The sequence below is a fragment of the Vigna angularis genome, chromosome 2 (assembly GCF_016808095.1).
Source record: "Vigna angularis cultivar LongXiaoDou No.4 chromosome 2, ASM1680809v1, whole genome shotgun sequence".
Lineage (NCBI taxonomy): Eukaryota > Viridiplantae > Streptophyta > Magnoliopsida > Fabales > Fabaceae > Vigna > Vigna angularis.
Window position 1 is genome coordinate 42,981,389 of NC_068971.1, and position 20,289 is coordinate 43,001,677.

Below are 20,289 nucleotides of genomic sequence, written 5' to 3' on the forward strand. Positions count from 1 at the left end.
ATTATGAATCATGTTTAATGAGGACAAATTATCATGAATAAGCAGAGAAACCAGTACACTAAACTGGCCAAGAGTCGTTCTCTCCCTGTCCCTTCCAATTAATATAAAATTTATGACTTACTTATAAATACAGACATTTACTACACTCTAATTCCATACTCACCTTCATTATTAATTAGCACACATTACAAAAAATTAAAAATCAAGAAGCCAAAGGATCTCACTCAGTATAAAGAATTTATGAAAAAGAAATTGGTGAGGATATATAAAAATAGTTTTTTGTCTGTGATGATAAAAAGAAAAAGCAGAAGTGAATAACAGTGAAAAATCCCTTTCGTCCTTTAGCTTCGCATCTTATCTCTGGTGTGGGTATGTATTTGTGAAGTGTTGCTAAAGCCACAGAGAGAAGAGCAGGTAGGAGGCAGCCAAGACACCAACCACACCATGTTCTTCTGCAACCAACCCTAAATAACTAAAATATCACAACCTCCAACTAAGCTACAACTGTAACTTCTTTCTCCTCTTTCACCTTCACCGACTTCCCTTCACTCTTTATATTTTCACTTCTCTTCTCACTTTCAATATCACCGATCACAATTACTCCGTTCAAGATTTCGATATTCAAATGGACGACAATAACCAATACCCCATTCTCACGCCTTCAGGATTACCTCGCCAAAACAAACCCTCTATGTATCTAACTTATCTCTTCGCTCTTCACAATTTCTTTTTCCATTTTTTCTTTAATTAATTAATTAATTCACCCATGAAAATTGAAACAGTGCAGAGGACGACGTCATGGAGCTGCTATGGCATAACGGCCAGGTTGTGATGCAGAGTCAGAACCACCGTTCTCTAAGAAAACCGATGCCGCCGCCCAGAAACTCCCACGATGCCTCCGCCGCCGGTCCCTCCGAGGCCAGGGAGATTCGACCGCAGCTCGACAATTTCAATCAACATCTCTTCATGCAAGAAGGCGAAATGGCTTCCTGGCTACACTATCCAATCGACGTCGACGACGTACCTCCGTTGGATCAGGCTTTCTGCGCCGATTTCCTCTACTCACCGCCCACCGTTAACAACAGCACCGCCATGCAAACTCTCGCCACGTCTCAGCTTACAGACCACCGCCCCATGTCCGCACCGCCTCGACCTCCAATTCCGCTGCCGAGACGGCTGGAACCGAAGACGCCGAACTTCGCGTACTTCGCGCGGCACAACACGAGAGCCGCCGAGGAGAGCGTGAAGGCATCCGCGAAGGAATCCACAGGGTGGATTCCTGCGAGACGCCGGCCGCAACGGCAGCGGCGGTTTCGAGAGTTTCGGAAACTGTGAGGAACGCGGCGGAACCGACAGAAGGAGGCGCCGGCGGTCCGGTGCCTTCGACGAGTGCCGGTGACGGAAGGAGCACGATGATGTGCGACGTGACTATGGCATCGTCGCCGGGCAGTTCGAGTACTAGCGGCGAGCCAGTTCAGGTGGCGCAGGCGGAAGAGCGGAAGCGGAAGGGTCGGGAGGCGGAGGAATGGGATTCTCAGAGCGAGGTGAGTGAATTGAATTGACTCAGTTGTTTCTTTGGCTCTCACATCAAATCATAGTTACAGTTTACAAATTTCGTGTGCGTTGGCATTTGCTATCGTGCGCCGGGTGGGTGACGTGGGTTTACGTGAGCACTCCCCTTCCTGCTGCATTCATTTCGGTGCTGTGGCCGTGCGCACTTCTGATACCGTCACTTTCACCGTCGTGGCTGCGCATGTCCACGACACGTGTATGGATGGCATGAATGTCTAACTTTCGTGTTCATGGAAATGATTGAAGATATTTTAAAATTGGATTAAATTTAAATAGATTCGCAATACTAATCTTTTTAACATTAATATCTAATCATAAAATTTTTTTATTTGAATAGTTATTTTAAAATTTATATTTAAAGGAATATATTTATTAATGTAATTGTCTATACTAATAATGCATACAAATAACTCTTTATAATAATTTTCTTTTCAATGATTAATTAAAATACCTTAATCAATTTTTTATACTTTTGATATATTTTAACTAAATTCTTTAAGTTTAATTTTGACACGTAATTTACACTGACAACCAGTATTTAAGTATGAGTTTTGAGGAATTACAAAAAGAATCGGCGATTTTTTTAACAATTTAGGATTGATATGGTTAAAAATATGTTAAGTTTAATTAAAATCTATAATTTTTCTGTATAAAAATGACTGCTGATAATTTTGGCATAGATGGTAAAAAAATTGTCATAGTAATGACGGAAGAAATGATACTTTTAGACCCATAATTCTTTTTTTACATTTTAATATTATTTTTTTTCTTTTTTAAAAGTATAAAAATTTATTTTTTATGACTATTTTACTTCTACGTTAAATGTATATTAATTTATCATGAATCAATGACTCAATGACTTGTATTAAAAAATAATATTTTGACACTAAATTCTTTACATTTATTTGATATTGTTTTTTTTAATGTTTTTTTAAATATATAAAACTTTAGTTTTTATAATTATTTTATTTTTATAATATAGTAAATAAATGTAAATATATATGACCGTGTCATTACTTATTAAATTCAAAGCGATACACTTCAATTCAACATAAATAGCTATTTGCTTGTGAAACACTTAAACCTCAGTGTTTTCTTTTACTTTTATGCTTTCGTTCTGAAGGGGCCTTGGAAGGGTACGCATGCAAATGGAGGAGTAAAGGTATCAACACTACGACATTAAATCAAATTTCAAGATTATTATGACGATTGAAGTGACTCGTCGAATGCATTTGGTCGAATTTAAGTATGGTTGATGAGTACTTTAGTTAGGGAGTAACCTTTTTGGTTTAAAGTTAGGGAGTGATTTTCAAGTGTGTGCTAAAAATAGTAACTAAGTTCCAGCGTTTTAAGTTGTCATTGTCAAAGGTAAATAATCAATTAATAATGTGCTGAGGCATGATTTCACACAGTTTATACATGGCTTGTGCTGGAGAGACATTTTCTCACCCTTTCTCTTTGATTTCGTAGATGTTAGTAGTTCAACAAAGCAGAAATTACCATATCTATGAATGGATGATCTTGTGATCGTAAAATATAAGTTTGATTTGAGTAATCCAACTATAACAGATGCAGCTATGACTATTAGCTAAGCTTATATGCATATCCTATTATCATTTTTAAGTTTCCTGACCTGGTGGTGTGAGATGATTTCGTTTATTACCCATGACATGTGTAATGACTTTGTGGAAAACTATGAAATTGTTAACCTTTCCCTCTTCAAATTTATTGTTTTCTTAAACTAAAACTAAGTTCTAATATCCCTAATAAGATAGTCTGTTTCAACCAATTGGGGATGACACAGGTCAATAGCTCACTAGCAGTTTTTTCTCTCCAACTGTTATTCTACGATATATTTAAATTTAACTAATTTCTTCTTCTATATTCTTATTTCATTTTGTCCTGCTGGAAAAAAAGGATGTTGATTTTGAATCGGAAGCAAAGAAACAAGCTCGAGGATCAACATCTACAAAGAGATCACGTGCAGCGGAGGTCCATAATCTCTCTGAGAGGGTATGTACTTTCATTTCTTTTTTGAGTTCACATCTTTTATACGCCTTTCTTTCTCAGAACATAAAAGCTTTCACTTGGCATTTGCACACAGAGGCGTCGTGATCGGATTAATGAAAAGATGAGAGCTCTGCAAGAACTTATACCTCGATGTAATAAGGTAAACGGACTTGTAAAATTTTTAACTTCTCAAGAATGGGCAGAATTTAGATTTTATTTCCTTAATAATTTCTTTCTAATTCTGGTCCCTATTTTGAATTCATAGTCGGACAAAGCTTCAATGTTGGATGAAGCAATTTCGTACTTGAAATCATTGCAGTTACAAGTGCAGGTAGACTCTTCGTTTTTTTGTAGATGGAGTTTGTTTTAATTCATTTCCATGGATACTGTATTGTGTGAGACAATAATTTTCTTAGACTGTTTAATCTGTGCTCAGTTCATGTTTTACTTTTATGCAACATGTTTTGCTTTGAATGCACCGTCTTCCAGTGCTAGGTCACATACAATTTAGATGAAGGGCTTTAATATTTTTCATTGAAGTGCACACTAGTATTACAATGTTCGTATTCTATACATAGTGTATCAAGTTATTCCTTCCATGTTATGTACTTTCATGTCTTACACAGATGATGTCCATGGGATGTGGCATGGTACCTATGATGTTTCCTGGAATCCAGCAGTACATGCCAGCAATGGGGATGGGGGTTGGAATGGGTATGGGAATGGAAATGGGAATGAACAGACCTGTGATGCCGTTTCCCAATATGTTACCTGGTTCTGCTTTGCCAGCAGCAACAGCAGCGGCTCATTTGGGACCAAGGTTTCCAATGCCTCCTTTCCACATGCCGCGTGTTCCTGCTCCCGATTCTTCCAGAATGCAAGCAGAAAATCAGTCAGATAAAAATATGGTTGCAGCTGGTCCACCTGATCCAAACCACTCACGTCTCCCAAACTTCACGGATCCTTATCAACAATATCTTGGTCCCCACCAGATGCAGTTTCAAGTAATTCAGGTACTTTGTCCTCTAATACTATTTCTGACTTGAATTTTTTTCTTAAACTACGTGTGAAGTAATTTGTTGCACGTGAGGTCGTCCATTAGATTTCCTGCCACCATGACAAACTATTTTACTTCTGTGCATCTTGTAGTACCCATCTTAGAGATCACTGCAAATGATGTTCTGATTGTGTGCTAAAAAGTATGTCTTATGTTCCTGATAACTCATACATCAGATATTGAATTCTGATTTTACTTATAGCTCCCTCTTAATTGGGAAGAAAAAGTCTAACTAAAGAAAACTCAAGTTTAGCAAAGTTGCTTATATTTTTTATTGTCTAATCGAGCAGAGTATGAACGTTTATGAATTGAGCTGTATTTGCGTGTGCAGAATCAGGCAATGAACCAACCAAATGTTGGCAAGCCCAGTACCAGTAGGGATAATCCAGAAAGCCGTTAGTCAGGTGAGAATTTATTCTACGAGCCTTATTAACATACTGAAAAAGTATAGTTTGCCATGCAATCTGGTTCTTAAATTTTAATTTTTGCTTACTGTGTTCTTGCGTCATAAGCTTCCGGAGCATGATAATTTCCGGCAGCTTTCTACGTATTAAAAATTCTAAATATATAATGCAAACATGGCTACTTCTAAATATTTCAATGTTTTTATCATTCATCAGGGGAAAAATTATTGTTATAGTTACAATGAAGGGGGTGACTATTCAAATGGTGCGGCATATAGTTGTATAGCTTTTTCCACTAGCAGTCACAATGGTAGTGTGAATTGAAAGTCCTGAATATATTTCACAAAAACAGGGACAACCATAATTAACAATCGACCGTGTGCATTGCAGGTTAGATTTTCCGACACCTAAATTACAGGTGCAAAAGTTTTGTAGTTTCAAGAGAACGAACTTTTTAGCTGTTCTCAGTAGCAAGCTAATCTATTCTATACACAGCTAACATGTAAATTATTGCAACGAAGTTTTCCCTGTCTTCAACTTTCATTTTTAGAGAGTGTTTGATATGAGACGAGGAACTCGATAGATGGCAGAACAGATGAAGTTGCATTTTAGCCCACATCATACCTTCCTACTTTTAGTCTTGTGTTTCAGATTCATTATGTAGTACCATTTTCTCTTGTTAAACGTTACAGGAGCATGTGAACTTCGTTACTATTATTTATGAAAGTGAAATTGAATCACTTATCTACATAACCCAGATAAAGATTCTGTCACCATGCACAGTTATATGATTTGAAAGCATCCTAGAATTTGTGAGTTGAACTCTCAAATTAACACTTAAAAGTTATAAGATTAGTTTGTAAGAATTAAAAAAAAAAAAAAGAGAGAGAGAGAGAGATTTTTGGTTTATTCTAATAATATAATGTTAATGACTAATATTTGTTTATAAAAAAACTGTATCATCTATTTTCTCTCTTAAATTAGTGAAGTTTTAATTATTTGTAAAAATTAATACAATTTGAAGGAAAAATATTTATGAGATATTTATTTTTGTAGAAAATTTAAAATATTTTATAACAAAATATATTATTTAGATAAAAAATATATAAGTAAATTGAAATTAATTTTTTATAGATCAACTAGTGCAGCATCTCTACTCAGGATCACCTTTTCTACAAGCAGATGTCATGATCTTTTCTACGAGTATGGGTGTCATTTTAGCTTATCAATCCAGTATGTAAAGATACCTTGTTTTCTTGTCATTTTTTTAATAAATAAATTCCAACAGACATTAAAAACAACACATCAAATAACTAAACTTAGAAAAAAAAAAAAACAAAACACATCAAATAACTAAAATTAAAAAAAAAAATAACAAAAGCAGGACATATTAAATATTCCCAATAAATAAAACAAAACCGGATTTCAAAATTCTATACGTATCTTCAACTCGATTTTGAAATATAGTATATACCCTCATTAAATTTCGCAATCTGGTATATATCCTAAATCAAGATTTTGAAATTCGATGCGTCCACGCCACAAACTTAACTGAATTTCAAGTTCTTACCCCTCACGAACATCAATTAAGGGCATGCTTACCTTAACAATGGTGACAAATGACGAGAAATATCACAAAGAAAGATGAAGAAGGAGGTGCAACGATGAGAATGCAAAAAAGTGCAAGACGTGAGAGTGTAGGGTGTTGATGAAGATTACTGAAAGTGAGAATGAAAGAAGGGTGCAAGAGAGTAAGAGAAGACTAGGTGTGCACAATTTACAGGTGCCATGCAAGAGATGAAAGTTATGAAAGAGAGAAGAGGTTTTACCCTACTTAACCTTTTTATCATAGTCAAAGTCAAAGGTTAGTAATGACCTTTTCAAAAAGTTAGGGTGCAGAAAAACAAATATGGGGTGCAAGAAGAAACCTCCATAAATATTTGGTCAAAATCTGCATGAAACCACAGGGCTTAACAACTCATCCTTGAATTATTTGTCTCTGCTCAGCACAAATTTCAAATGGTCAAAATGAAATTACCAATCACTCATTTCCTTTTCTAGTCCCTAATTCGATAAAAGAAATATGTTACTATCAATAATATCTTTCACTCTACTTTTTTAGTCTTAATTTTGTTCAGACATCATTTTTCCATTACAAGAAGTAAAGAAAAAGACCGGACAATGCATTATGTTACTAAATAATATGAAAATAATTTATTCAAGCGAAGCTACATTCATAAATTAAAGTAAAAATTTGTTAATTCTTATGTAATTTTTTGTTGACAAAATTACAAACCTTTCTAGTGCAATTTTTTATTCAATAAAATTACAAACTCTTTTCATCAGTAAAAATTACAAAAACTCCAATAACACATAACTCTCCAAGTTACACATACATTACATTGATATTAAATTATGATAATCCCTCTTAAATCAACTCTTGATTTTTATAATAATATTTTTTAAAAAAATAGTAGTTTGACATACTTACACTTATTTAACATATTTTTTGTAATAGAAAAACAAACTTAATATATCAAATGAGTATAAAAGTATCTCATGATCAATTTTGTCCATTTTTTTTCTCTTTTTCATTTTACAATTTATAAGAAAATTCAAACACGTAGCACCACAAAATAAAACAATTACCATGCCGGCTGGAATTAAAATAATCACCGTGGCCGTCGGGAATATACATTATTAATTAAAATATTTGTTGAATCATTCAATCATTCTAACATTGTATAGGCTCTTCATACAATGCTCAAAGCATAATTTTCTTGTCTTTTTTCTTTTATGAGGTCATTCATTAGAAAAATTTTAGGTGGACAATCTTAAATTTTCCTACACCAATGAAACACCTAGTAAGAAAAAATACTTTTAATTTTGTAGTTGATTAAATTATTTTATATTTTAAAATAAAAATATTATGTTATTGAAGTTGAATGGATGAAGACTAAAAGATGAGGCGTTTTTCTATCATCTCCCATTCATCAATATTTGTTGGATATACTAACCTTTGAGATACCAAGAACATTGACTTGCAACAACAGTCTTCAATGGATATTTTGGAAGACAAAAAAGTAGAGGATGATGATGCAATGAGAAAACTTTATGATGCATCAATGAAAGGATGTGTCAGTACCTTAAATCAACTGGTCCAGAAAGACCCTCTTATTCTGAGCAGAGTGTCACTCTGCCCCTTCACTGAAACCCCATTACACATAGCCTCTTTGCTTGGATATTTGGAGTTCTGTCAGGTTCTGCTTCGGAATAGTCCCAGTTTAGCCACTGAATTGGACTCAGAAGGACGTTGCCCTCTTCATTTGGCTTCAGCCAAAGGCCACACTGAGGTTGTGAAAGAGCTGTTGATTACAAACCCAGAAATGTGTTTGGTTCGTGACAAAGATGACATGCTTCCTCTCCACTTTGCTTCAATGAGAGGGCGCGTGGAAGCAATGAAAGAGTTGATCAAAGCCAAGCCAGATTCCATTGAGATGGTGGAGAGTGGTGATGAAGATGGCTCTGCTCTGCGATTGTGCGTTCGCTATAACCATTTTGAGGCCTTGAAATTGCTAGTGGAATCACTGAGAGGTGACAGTCGGTTTCTATCAGTCAAAGACAGAGAAGATAACAGTCTTCTGTGCTTAGCAGTCAAGCACAGACAAATCAAGGTACTTTTTATTCACACACAAAAAAAGTTGAGTGAATTTCTAAAGGAATTCAATGCAAACAAAATTCTAAAGGAACGTAAATGTAATGCCAAGAAGGGAGAGATAGATTGAGAAAAGATATTTAACATTTGTGAATGTGTGACTTATGCAGATAATTAAATACCTGCTTGCAGTATCTGAAATGAGTCCAGAAACAAGAAATTTGAATAGGGAGAGTTTAATAGCTATGGAGACATTGGAGCAGTATCCAAGAGATTTTAGGACTCTGTCAATATCTAGACAGGAAGAAGCATCCTCACAAAGCATAGGTGTTGTGATTGTGCAAGAAGATCCTCCCCAAGCATCATCATCATCATCATCCTCACTAACCAACAATGATACTCCACAAACATCAGCAGCACCCTCACTACCCAGAAACGATCTTCCAGAAGCATCAGCGGCCCCAGTGCCATCACCAAAAATGAACATGAGTAGCGAACAAGGAGAGGACAGGTGGAGCAGATTGGAGAGATTCTGTAGAACATACCTGCTAGACGAAGGGAATTGGATAGACAAAAAGACGAGGGAGCAATTGATGGTGGCAGCAACTGTGATTGCAACGATGACGTTTCAGTCAGTGATAAGCCCACCCGGTGGTGTATGGCAAGGCGATACAACCGAAGATGGGTTTACATGCCCTGATTACGGTTTCTGCGAAGCAGGCACGGCGGTTGTGGGTTATGCTTGGTCACCAGATTTTATGAAGTTCATTTTCTTCAACTCTTGTTCTTTCTTTTCGTCACTGTGTGTGATGCTGCTTCTCATGAGCGGCTTTCCGCTTGAAAACAGGGTGGTCATGTGGATCTTGGCCATTTTGATGATCGCTGCAGCTTCCTGCATGCTCCTCACCTACATGTGGGCATTGGGCTTGGTTAGTCCCAATCATATTTACTACAGAATTCGTAAACTGGGCTATCTATTAGTTGGTACCTGGTCTCTGTTACTCGCTCTCGTTGCTTCCGTACAATTAAGCCGAATAGCGTTCTGGATTAAGTCGCGTCGCAAGAAATCAACAAATGCTCCACTCTAACAATGGGAATTTGTTGCTTTCTGTACTTCCCTTGATGCTTACCACAGGATTTTTTTTTTCCATCGTATTAATGCTCTGAAGAATTTGGTAGTGTAACATGTTGGAATGTTCTTAGGCCCAAGAAATGCTTTAGTAATAAATTAGGCCCAAGAAACTGTGTGCTAGTCTTCTCAGGTGTAGACTCACTCCCTAGACTTTCACTCCCCGACTATACTGCCCCTGCATTTTCTTAATATGGCTGTTCACATTTATTTAGTTATGTTAAAAAAATTTGGCTACATAGAAATAGACTAATTTCACGTTGGTGTTTCTTTCCATGTCTCCCTTTTTTCTTCGTAAATCTCCAAAATTACAAATATAACTTCTGAGAATAAAAAATTAAATTAAACAATTATAAACAAATAACAAAAATCAATATAATTTCAAACAACAAAAAAATTATTTTAATAACAATTATTAAATATTGAAAATTTATTAAAACAAACAAAACATAAAATTAATAATTAAAATTAAATAAAAAAACATACAATTTAAAATAACACTAAAAAATTACTTTAAATTGTTTAAAAAGAACATTTAAAATAACAATTTATTATTTTAAATTGTATGTTTTTTATTATTTAATTTTAATTTTTAATTTTATGTTTTATTTATTTTAATAAATTTGCAATATTTAATCATTTATTTATTTATTTTGAAATTGTATTGATTTTTGTTATTTTGTTCGTAATTGTTTAATTTAATTTTAGTTTTTTTTTAGATATTGCAATTGTATTTTGTTATTATTTTTTATTTGAAATTTTGTTAAATTTTGTTAATTGTTTTTTTTTTCTGTTTTGTTTATTTTATTTTGATTTGTATTTTGAAGCACATTTGTAATCAATTTTTGAAAGTCGATTAAGAAATCATCAGTTTTTACAGTCAATTAAGAACTAATCAATTCTTAAAGTTGATTAAGAAATAATCTGTTTCTAATATCCAATTAAAAGATTGTTAGTTTTCAAAAATTTGTTAAGAGTTCATCAACTTTTGAAAGTCAATTAAGAAAAAAAAACGTAAATGTAATCAATTTTTAAAAACTATTGAACTCTTAACAGAGAATTAAGGAATAAAGGGAGTTCACGTTTAGTGGAAAGTCTAGTATGATCTTGCATAGACAGTGCAATTAATGATGTGCAATTAATGATGGTCTTATTTATCCACTCTGATTAATAGTTACATAACGAAAACTGGATATAAATAAAATGAAATTGGATTGAAGAAAAATAAAGAAATCATGATTAGATATATAAGAATGAATAAGAATAGATAAGGTCGTAGATTCAACTCTTCAACATTCGGATGTTGGTTTAAAGAGCATGAAAAGAAAAATAAGAAAGGTTGAGTTCATTACCCCACTAAAAAAAATACTAACATTTGCTGATAAAAAAGATACAGTAAATTCTTTAATTTTTTAAGAAAATATTTCGTTTTTTCTTTATCTCCTTGCGTGAGGATGGCTGTTTTAGTAGATTCAAAACCCTCATCATGCACTACGTAATCCGTGATGGGGATTGCTCTGTAGCTAGGACCGACAATTGGAACGCAAAGTTAAGTGAATAATATGAGGATTGGATTTGTTCATCAGGTGCAATTCCCAATAACCAGGAGCTTGATCGTGTTACTCGACTGGATTGAGCAACTCTTACTTAAGGTAGCAGCACATATTGCAGAAAAGCATACATTGACGAGGAAGAAATGGCGGGAAATTTTCCCATTTGTTCTAAATAAAAGAAAACTATACGTGACTATAGTTCGGTGAGATGAAATCCCATGACAACTTCGATCCATAATCGACCGTAATTCAAACAAATCGTTCACAGCACAAAAGACTATAATAAAGGCCGGGTATATGATAAAAGATGCTTCACATATAGAGTCCTTCTGGCACCCCTTCTTTCTTCTTAAACATAACTTTATCCTTAGCCTTCTTAAAGTCGGCATGCGTCACCTGAAGATCAAACAAAATGGTCATGAGGGTAAACAAAAACAAAACAGAAAATTGAATATAGATAAGCAGAAGACCTCAACCTGTAAAATAGGAAACACTTCAAAATACAATACAATTAGGTCCAGAATTACAGTGATCTCCCCTCCCTCCACATAGGCTTGGGATGAGAATAAGCAATCTCTCTAAATTACAAGAAATATATTTAAGGAAGATTGTTTTCCAGTTCCATTTTCTCAATATTCCCACCTCAACTCCCTCCAATTTTTCTTGCAATTTCTTTAATGGTGTGTCTAAACTTACAATATCCAACCAACCAATGCAATATATTTTCTTATGTTAATATATGAATTTGAGCCATCAAATGAGCTTATCCATACTAATAACTTAGTAATTCCTAACAGCAACAGAGTGTCATAATATATTTCGACAGGGTCACATTGTTTTGGCCATAACTATACAAATATAAAGATAATTCTAACCTTCATTCGGCGTTCCCGTAATGCAAGTAAGCCAGCTTCAGTACATATAGCTTTTATATCAGCTCCAGAGAACTCATCCTTAGTCATAACAAATTCTTCTAAGTTGACATCATCAGCTAATGTCATCCTTGATGTGTGAATCTAAATTTCACAGGTATAAGAACTGTTAGTCATTAAAGTAAAATATGCATATTTAAGATATAACAGTGAAACCTGAAATTACGTTTTCACAATACTAGCACACCTACCTGGAAAATGCGTCTTCTGGTTTTGATATCAGGGAGAGGAAACTCAATCTTCCTGTCTATTCGACCAGGACGCAGCAGGGCTGGATCAAGGCTTTCAATTCTGTTGGTTGCAAGAATCACTTTCACATCTCCTCTTGAATCAAAACCATCTAACTGGTTCAGCAACTCCAACATAGTCCTCTGAATCTCACGTTCTCCACCTGAGTGGGCATCATACCTGCAAAGCATACAAGAGACATACTAAGAATTGTCTAAGATATCACTCTTCTACCTGTCCCACACCCTACACCCCCTCTCCAAAGATAAGTATAAAAGAAAAAAACTCAAGAGAATCGAGGATAGATAATGTATCAGTAGTGATTCCTGAAGCTAATATTCAATAACTTACCTCTTCGTACCAACAGCATCAATTTCATCAATGAAAACAATAGATGGGGAAAGATCATCAGCAACCCGGAAAAGTTCCCTTACAAGTTTTGGACCATCTCCCAAGTATTTTTGTATTAATTCACTACCAACAACACGTAAGAAGGTTGCTGATGTTGAGTTTGCCACGGCCTGAAAGTAAAAAGGCTTTGTTAGACCAAACTGAATAACAATATCAAAGTTGACACTGATACAAGGATCAACAAATGCATCATAATTGCATACTGATAAAACTATAATTACAGTAAACATTATGCAAAACATCAAAAATATTTAACAGATAAAATTTACTTCAAATTTTGTTAGTTTCTGTTTCCATAAGCGAACAGCAAGCTGCTACTTATTAACCAACTTTTGATTTAATTAAATGATGTTTGACGCAACAAAGAATAAACAACTTGACATAGGACTATTAAATTCTAACACAATATCAATTTAACTTTAGCCTAATAAAAAAACGTTTAAAAAGTGACTATTTTTTGAATGAAGAAAACTTTGAAAAAACGTACTTTATATCTTTCAGGATTAGTTTCCATATTTCCTCGTTTACCTAGGATTATGATCTAGACAAAAACATGCCAGTGGTTCATATCTTGTGACATAATACATCAAAATGCTTGGAAAATATTATTCAGTTTCTATTCTCTCAATTTCCTCCCTTAATTCCTAGAACTTAAATTCTATCAAGTTCATCAATCACGGATTAATAATTAAACATTAAAAAAAGACAAGTCTTCTGCAAAATGATTATGAAAAGCTGAAGGGTCTAAAACAAGACATTTACACGTTGTCCTCCATTATCTGTAAAACCGCTGACTAATAAAGAACAAATAACAGAATTTAAGAAAACAGAAAAATAATGAATAAATAAATTTTGCGGACAGACATTAAAAAACACTCTATAATAAACCATATAAACCAGATAATCAATAAAACCTCATTTTCAGAAAGTAGAGATGAACAGAATTTCAAACCCGGTAATTAAACAGATAAAATGAGAAGTTGAAAAGATGTTTAGATATCACCCTATAAGACAAAAAAATGCACACCTTTGCAAGTAATGTCTTCCCAGTTCCAGGTTCTCCATATAAAATGACTCCCTTAGGAGGCTTGATACCAATGTCTTCATACAGTTCAGGATGTGTCAGTGGAAGCTCAACTGCTTCTTTAATTTCCTGTATCTGGGCATCTAAACCACCAATGTCAGCATATGATTCCAAAGGTGCCTTCTCAACCTTCATGACAGAGACCATAGGATCAACTTCATCTTGAAGAAGCCCAACGACAGAGAGAACCTGGTAAAGAACCATACATGATAAGATCAGAAGAAGCATTACCATTCTTGAATCCAATCAAATATCAAATGTGTAAGAAAAGATAACTGATTGAAACATAAAAAAAGTCATGTCAACCTCCCATGTCCATTTCTTCCAAAAAGACAGACAGTCCAACAAAAATACCTTTTCACAACTTTTCTCACCTCTTTATAGTTTCCGGTGTCATGGATTACAACTTGCCATGACTAGATTATACCAGGCAACAGCAACACATAATAACTCCTCAAAATGTTGTCCACAAGAACAGAAAAACCTTCAACAGCTCTTAATATGATAGCATGCCCATTAACTACTTCAACAAGCATTATCTATGAAACTTTTAGTCCTTCCGAATACTATTCGTGTTCCAAGTACTCAAAACATGATTAATTTAAATGTATTAACTGACCTAGTGTATTCCTTGATTAACTAAATATATTTTTAAAACAGATTATAAACCAGAATAGAAACCCCATTGAAAGGGGGTTTTCGCCAAAAACATAATCAAATTCAAACATACACCCAAACAAGTTTTCAGCCAGAGGTGAAATGTAACAGTTCTATCCCAATTAAAGACGCAATTATATGTTCAGAATTCCGAACATCCCGAAGGTTGTGTACGGAATAAGGACAGAGATTCTTTGAAAGAAGACTGCTCTGCCATGAAGAGCAGTTCAAAGATCTTAACCTTTATTCACCACCAGATTCTTCTATTCACCTACAACACACACCATTTCCACGCAACAAACCCCCACTTCGCCTACCTGAAACACACAATCTAACCACTAAACCCTATCCCCCAAATCCATCACAAAAAGAAACAACATTCAATCAAAAGGCCATAAAAATTTAACCAATCAGGAGTAAACAAACAAAACCCTATCACACCCTAACCCTACCTTGTTATGCATCAGAATGGCGCATCCAGGCTCGAGCTGATCCTTATCGACGAAAGACAAGATACCAACGTAGTACTCAGGACCCACCGAGGACGAAACAATGGCGTGATTCTCGTCGATGAGTTCCTCGAGGTTGCCAACACTCATAGGCGAACCCCTGAGATCGTCGACCTTGGATCTGTCTTCCTCGGCCTTCTCCTCCTGCGGCTTCAGCCTCTCCTGGTTCGCCACGAACTCCTCCTCCATCAAAAGGTAGTCCTTTATGCGCTCCAGCTTTAGCAGCCGCAGCTTGCACTTGGAAAGCGGCGTCACCGTCGGCAACCGTGCCGCCGCCTCCGGCCCCTTCTGCTTTCGCTGCTTCCGCCCTACTCGAGCCGGCGGCGCCGCTGGCTCAAACTTCTTCTCCTTCTTGTCACCGCCGTCCGGCTTCCGGTCCCCCGGAAGACCTTGCCTGTTCAAACCGCCGGGTGTTCCCTGACCCATGTCTTCCCAATTTCGCAATACGAGAAAGCAAGAGAAAAAGTTAGAATGAAATATATACGTATACTCGCTCCTTGCCTTTGTGAACAAGTTAAACCATTAATTGAACCAAAAAGCCCATTAGTTCGTGAAACAAATAATCCGGAATTGTTTCCTGCACCCCCATTGTTTCTTCCCTCACCCCTAAAAATTGTATATTCCAATTTTACTCATAAATTTATATAAAATATGATAAGGTAATTTTGTCACCTTACTGTGTCCCCAAACCTATCTTTCTTTACCCTTTTGTGGTGGGGTGGGGTGTAAGGTTTGAGAACTATAAGTACGACACGAATGGTACAATTCAAAATGTATTTTTGGATTTGAAAATATGTTTGAATTCTGGAACATCTTTAAAGCATTCATTTTGGACCAAGTAATATGGAATAAGGTGAGGAGAAACTTTCAACTAGTCCGAAACCATAAAACCCAAAAAGATAAAATCGATTCGGATAATTGTTTTCGAATTTAGATTAAAAGAATCAACTTATATAAATAAACAATTATAAACGGATTGAGTATGAATATCAAATTATTTTTTTGTGGGTATCCAACCTGGGCAATATCACTACTTATAAAAGTAAAATATTCTCTAAACCCTACTTTCTCGACGTACCACTTTTCTTTTCTCCCAACCTTTACTTTCTTCTATGGCCATCATAGTGTTTTCGTTTCTACTCAAACTAAACCTTTACCTTAAGAGCAATAGTTCCTTTATCTTTAATGGAAATTACTCTAATAAATGGAATTAGCGTCTTCCTGCCTGATTTTACGTCTCAGATGAGTGTGCGCGATGGATAGCTGTGACGGTGAATATATCTGCTCTGATTTGTGTCGCACGTGATAGATATGCTTTGATCTATGTCGTAGGTGGTGGCATGGTAGTGGTCTCCATAGTGACGTGATGATGGAGAGAAGCAAGGACAATGGAGAAGTTGGAGGAAGCCATGGTTGTAGTGTGATAGATTTTCTCATCTTTCTCCATGTTTGTCTCAAATATTTCTCATTATAGATAACCTTTCATCCATTCACATTTAACTAGATCTGAAATGACATGAACCTACCTAATTGTTGCTCAACCTAAATCCAAACTATATTATCGGATATGTAAGACATTTTGAATTAAACATTCCAACACATAAACATATTTTTTGGATTATTTAATATGATTTAATCCAAAGAAAATTTTCATATCCTGGATCATGTAATTCGATATATGCAGATTATGTTATGACTTATTACATGTGGCTTTCTTTGTCTTTCTTCAAATTCCTTTTTGATTTAATTATTCAGATAGTCCCTATTTTTAGTGGCCTTTTTTCAAATAGGTCCCTCATTTTTTTTTGTCTCAAATGGATCTTTATTTTTGAAAAATTGAATCAATTAAGTCTTTGTTGTTAGTTTTGTACTAACACCGATAAAGAGGGTGCCATGTGTAAAGCTCACATTGTGACGTGTAGCAATGACAATGTGACATGACAGTAATAGTGCTATGTGTCACTGTCAGGAGCCATGTGTCATTGTATTTGTCTTGATTTGATTTCTATATTTTTATTTTGTCTCAATTTGTTCCTTGTATTTTATTTAATTATTTTTAAATTAACCAGTTTTGTTCCTCTCTAAATTCAAACAAAATTTAATAAAGTGAAATTTCACGTCATTAATTTGTTCATTGTTTTTTTTTAACTCATATATATTTAAAAAACATAATTAACATTTATATAATTAACTAAATATAAATTTAAATGAACTTAATTTTGTTAAAAATATTTAATAAAAATATTATTTTTAATAAAAATACTTGTATATATTTATATACAAATTAAATTTTGTTTAAATTTGAAAAGGGACAAAATTGTTTAATTTTTTAAAAAATTAGGACTAAATTGAGATAAAATAAAAAATACAGGAACCAAATTAAAACAAAATAAAAATATGGGACCAAATTGAAACAAATGTAGTGACATGTGGCCTGATAGTGATAATTGTTTTAAAAAATAAAAATAAAAATAATTAAAAAAAATATTTAAAAAATTTAAAAAAAACTACGAGCTGACACGTGGCACCTTTTTAACGATGTTAGTATAAAACTAATGGCAAAGACCTAATTGCTTCAAAATTTTAAAAATAAGGATCCAATTGAGACAAAAAAAAGTGATGGACCTATTTGAGGAAAATCACCTAAAATATGGACTATCTGAATTATTAAACTTTCTTTTTTACCTTTCTTTTTCTTTCCACTGATTTTTGCATTATTTTGTGGTGAATTCCGATGCAACCAATTAACATTCAAAGATTCAAATACAAATTTAAAATGTTGCTACTGTGGTTTAAGTTTCTACATGTTGAGCATTACTGAAAAAACTCCAACACTTTAGCATTTGAAAACTATAAAGAAAGAAAATCTCTTCTTAGTTAATATGTGCGAATTTAATTATTATCTTAACTACTAAATTAACTACTAAAGCCTAGTGTAAGCATGTTATTTTTTGAAAGGTGAATTGTAGAAGTTGACCAATAAAACTCAAAAATCATAACAATAACAAATGACACTTGATAATAAAAATGGTTAAGCAATTGCACTTTTCACATATGCATGGCTAGGTATAAAATAAATGCTTAAGATTTTTATGCTTGTAAAATATCGTAGATGCATATATAAGGTGTGATTACAACCATTATGATAGGCTGTCGCTGAAACTATCAAATTAATACTACTTTTCAAGGCAACTTCAGTATTGTCAAGTAGTATTAAAGAAAGTAGATAGGGTTAAAGTAACCTTGAGTCGTCTCCCAACGAATACGGAATTGCCTTTTAATATTTGAATCTTATGAATGCAATGCAATGTTCAAGAATAAAAATAATGTTTGGAGAAGGTTTAAAGAACAAATAAGAAACTTAAAAACGATTATAATGAAATAGGCTAATTCCACTACTTTTCCAAGATCGATTCATCATTGGTTATTCATAGATAATTGTTCAATTGATTATTATTTAAGTTTCAAATTAATTAAAGTACATTCTTAATTAATTTGAGGGCGATCATGCATTTAACCAAAGTAAATTCTCAATCAAATGCAAAACCTTTCTAGATTATTCACAATGAATTCAACCAAAGTACATTCTTAATCAAATCCTATTGTGTTTAATCATGTCTATTCTAAAATCGCCTAACCAAATTAAAAACTAATCAATCAAAGTAAATTCTCAATTGATTATAATTGAAATTATTACTACCAATCAAAGTACATTCTCAATGGATAGTAAAAACCAATTAATCATATGAAAGTTCCTAAATTAAATCAAAGTAGATTCTCAATTAAACCTATAAACCCTAGAACTCATATAATCAATATGCATGTAGATTCAAACACATTATGATGCAAGAATCTTTGCTTTTAATTTGATAGAGAGATGAAAGACATAGAGAGAGAACAACTTAAAGCAATAATCAAAATAAACAATTGCATTAACTCAATCTAACCTCAAAATCCATAATGGAATTACGGCAGAATAGCCCTAGATGCTTAGCTCTCCATGAATGGAGTTGAATACAAGATGAAATAAGAGAGAGAGAAGTGGTGAATGAATGAATGAAGTCAAGTCCCCTTTTCTGCCTCCCTTGGGTCTCTTTATATAGGCTTGATTGGGCTTGGACTCTGAATAGTTTGTTGATAAGATATTTTTTGTTGATATATTATATCTTTCAAATATTCATTAGATTAAATCAGTTTTAAAGAATATTTGATAGATATTAACTCAATTATCTTATATCCTATATCTTCCAAATAACTAAAAGATTTAGATAATGATAAAATTATTTGGAAGATATTTTCTGTTGATATTCCCAAATTAAATTCAACAACTGAATTTTATCTTTTAGATTTTCTGACTTTCCAAAATTGCACAAATACCCTGAAATTTTCTCTATTTGCACTTTAGCCCCTTCATAATTTTCCAAAATTGCACCAAAACCTCTGTTTGACCAACTTTTACCAGCTTTGACCGAGGAGGGGCGCGACCAATGAGAGTTTGCCACATGGCAACCCTCTTTCTCACCCAATTAGGATTTCAAATAAAATCCTATTTTGGCCTTAATTTGCAATTTGGACCAATAAAGTTTCAATTTCAGCTGCACAAATAAATATTAGAACATCCAAGAATAATTTATGCAACTAAAAATCACTTTTTTAAGTCTCTTTTTATTCCCAAACCCAAAAATTCCAATCATCACAAATCCTCTTTAAATCAATCATTCAAGCACATGAATTTCATCAAAAATTTAATTTTAAAGCATAAATGTGGGCATAAATATGCACTCATCACATTACGTTGGATAATTTCCAACCATCTTCCCATCCATCCTTCCCCCACGACTCTTCAACATAATTGGCTTTTTCTTCGACTTTATTTCTTCTACGAGTTATACACTCAGAAGCATAGTGTCCAAATTTATCACCATTGTAACACTTGATGAGTGACTTGTCATACCTTAAAATAAGATTTTCTCTCCCACAATCTCTTATAGAGCTTTCTCCTTTTTGGTTTTTGTTGTTAGGCCTCCGTCTTGTCCTCGTATATATCCTTGTGTTTGTCCTTGTTCCTGTCTATAAGTTCGTCTTGAT

At 34.0% G+C, this 20,289-nt stretch overlaps 3 protein-coding genes across 4 annotated transcripts; 1 reads left to right on the plus strand and 2 right to left on the minus strand.

Moving 5' to 3' along the window:
* The first annotated feature begins 345 nt into the window (after positions 1 to 345).
* Positions 346 to 5,797, plus strand: LOC108323013 (transcription factor PIF1). Its single transcript, XM_052872812.1, is given in 9 exon segments — positions 346 to 693; positions 783 to 1,267; positions 1,270 to 1,544; positions 3,490 to 3,585; positions 3,677 to 3,742; positions 3,848 to 3,913; positions 4,209 to 4,595; positions 4,971 to 5,043; positions 5,434 to 5,797. Coding segments are annotated over 8 exon segments (1,512 nt in total). The 5' UTR covers positions 346 to 625; the 3' UTR covers positions 5,040 to 5,043; positions 5,434 to 5,797.
* A 2,779-nt stretch (positions 5,798 to 8,576) lies between these two features.
* On the minus strand, positions 8,577 to 10,069 carry LOC128195413 (uncharacterized). 2 transcript variants are annotated; one of them, XR_008246862.1, is made up of 4 exons: positions 9,687 to 10,069; positions 9,244 to 9,605; positions 8,881 to 9,138; positions 8,577 to 8,630 (listed from the first exon to the last, which is right to left on the minus strand). XR_008246862.1 is itself a non-coding variant. In XM_052872813.1 (3 exons), exons 2-3 carry the CDS (start codon positions 9,183 to 9,185, stop codon positions 8,591 to 8,593), a joined length of 345 nt encoding a protein of 114 aa, XP_052728773.1. In that variant the 5' UTR covers positions 9,186 to 9,605; positions 9,687 to 10,069; the 3' UTR covers positions 8,577 to 8,590. The 2 variants fall into 2 exon arrangements, 1 of the variants encoding a protein (XP_052728773.1); XM_052872813.1 differs by having other exon boundaries at positions 8,881 to 9,605.
* Positions 10,070 to 11,492: 1,423 nt separating this feature from the next.
* LOC108323007 (26S proteasome regulatory subunit 4 homolog A) lies at positions 11,493 to 15,693 on the minus strand. Its single transcript, XM_017555334.2, has 6 exons — positions 15,145 to 15,693; positions 13,979 to 14,224; positions 12,892 to 13,061; positions 12,504 to 12,720; positions 12,256 to 12,396; positions 11,493 to 11,776 (listed from the first exon to the last, which is right to left on the minus strand). Exons 1-6 carry the CDS (start codon positions 15,625 to 15,627, stop codon positions 11,693 to 11,695), a joined length of 1,341 nt encoding a protein of 446 aa, XP_017410823.1. The 5' UTR covers positions 15,628 to 15,693; the 3' UTR covers positions 11,493 to 11,692.
* Positions 15,694 to 20,289: the final 4,596 nt, after the last annotated feature.

What these genes read in the sequence shown, in the direction of transcription:
- LOC128195413 (XM_052872813.1), bottom strand. Translation starts at nt 9,185, where the DNA reads ATGTTCATTTTTGGTGATGGCACTGGGGCCGCTGATGCTTCTGGAAGA. An exon ending in ATTTCAGATACTGCAAGCAG is followed by an intron (nt 8,631 to 8,880) that starts GTATTTAATTAT and finishes GTCACCTCTCAG; the next exon opens with TGATTCCACTAGCAATTTCA.
- LOC108323007 (XM_017555334.2), bottom strand. Translation starts at nt 15,627, where the DNA reads ATGGGTCAGGGAACACCCGGCGGTTTGAACAGGCAAGGTCTTCCGGGG. An exon ending in CCATTCTGATGCATAACAAG is followed by an intron (nt 14,225 to 15,144) that starts GTAGGGTTAGGG and finishes GTTCTTTACCAG; the next exon opens with GTTCTCTCTGTCGTTGGGCT. An exon ending in TACGGGAACGCCGAATGAAG is followed by an intron (nt 11,777 to 12,255) that starts GTTAGAATTATC and finishes TTTGATCTTCAG; the next exon opens with GTGACGCATGCCGACTTTAA.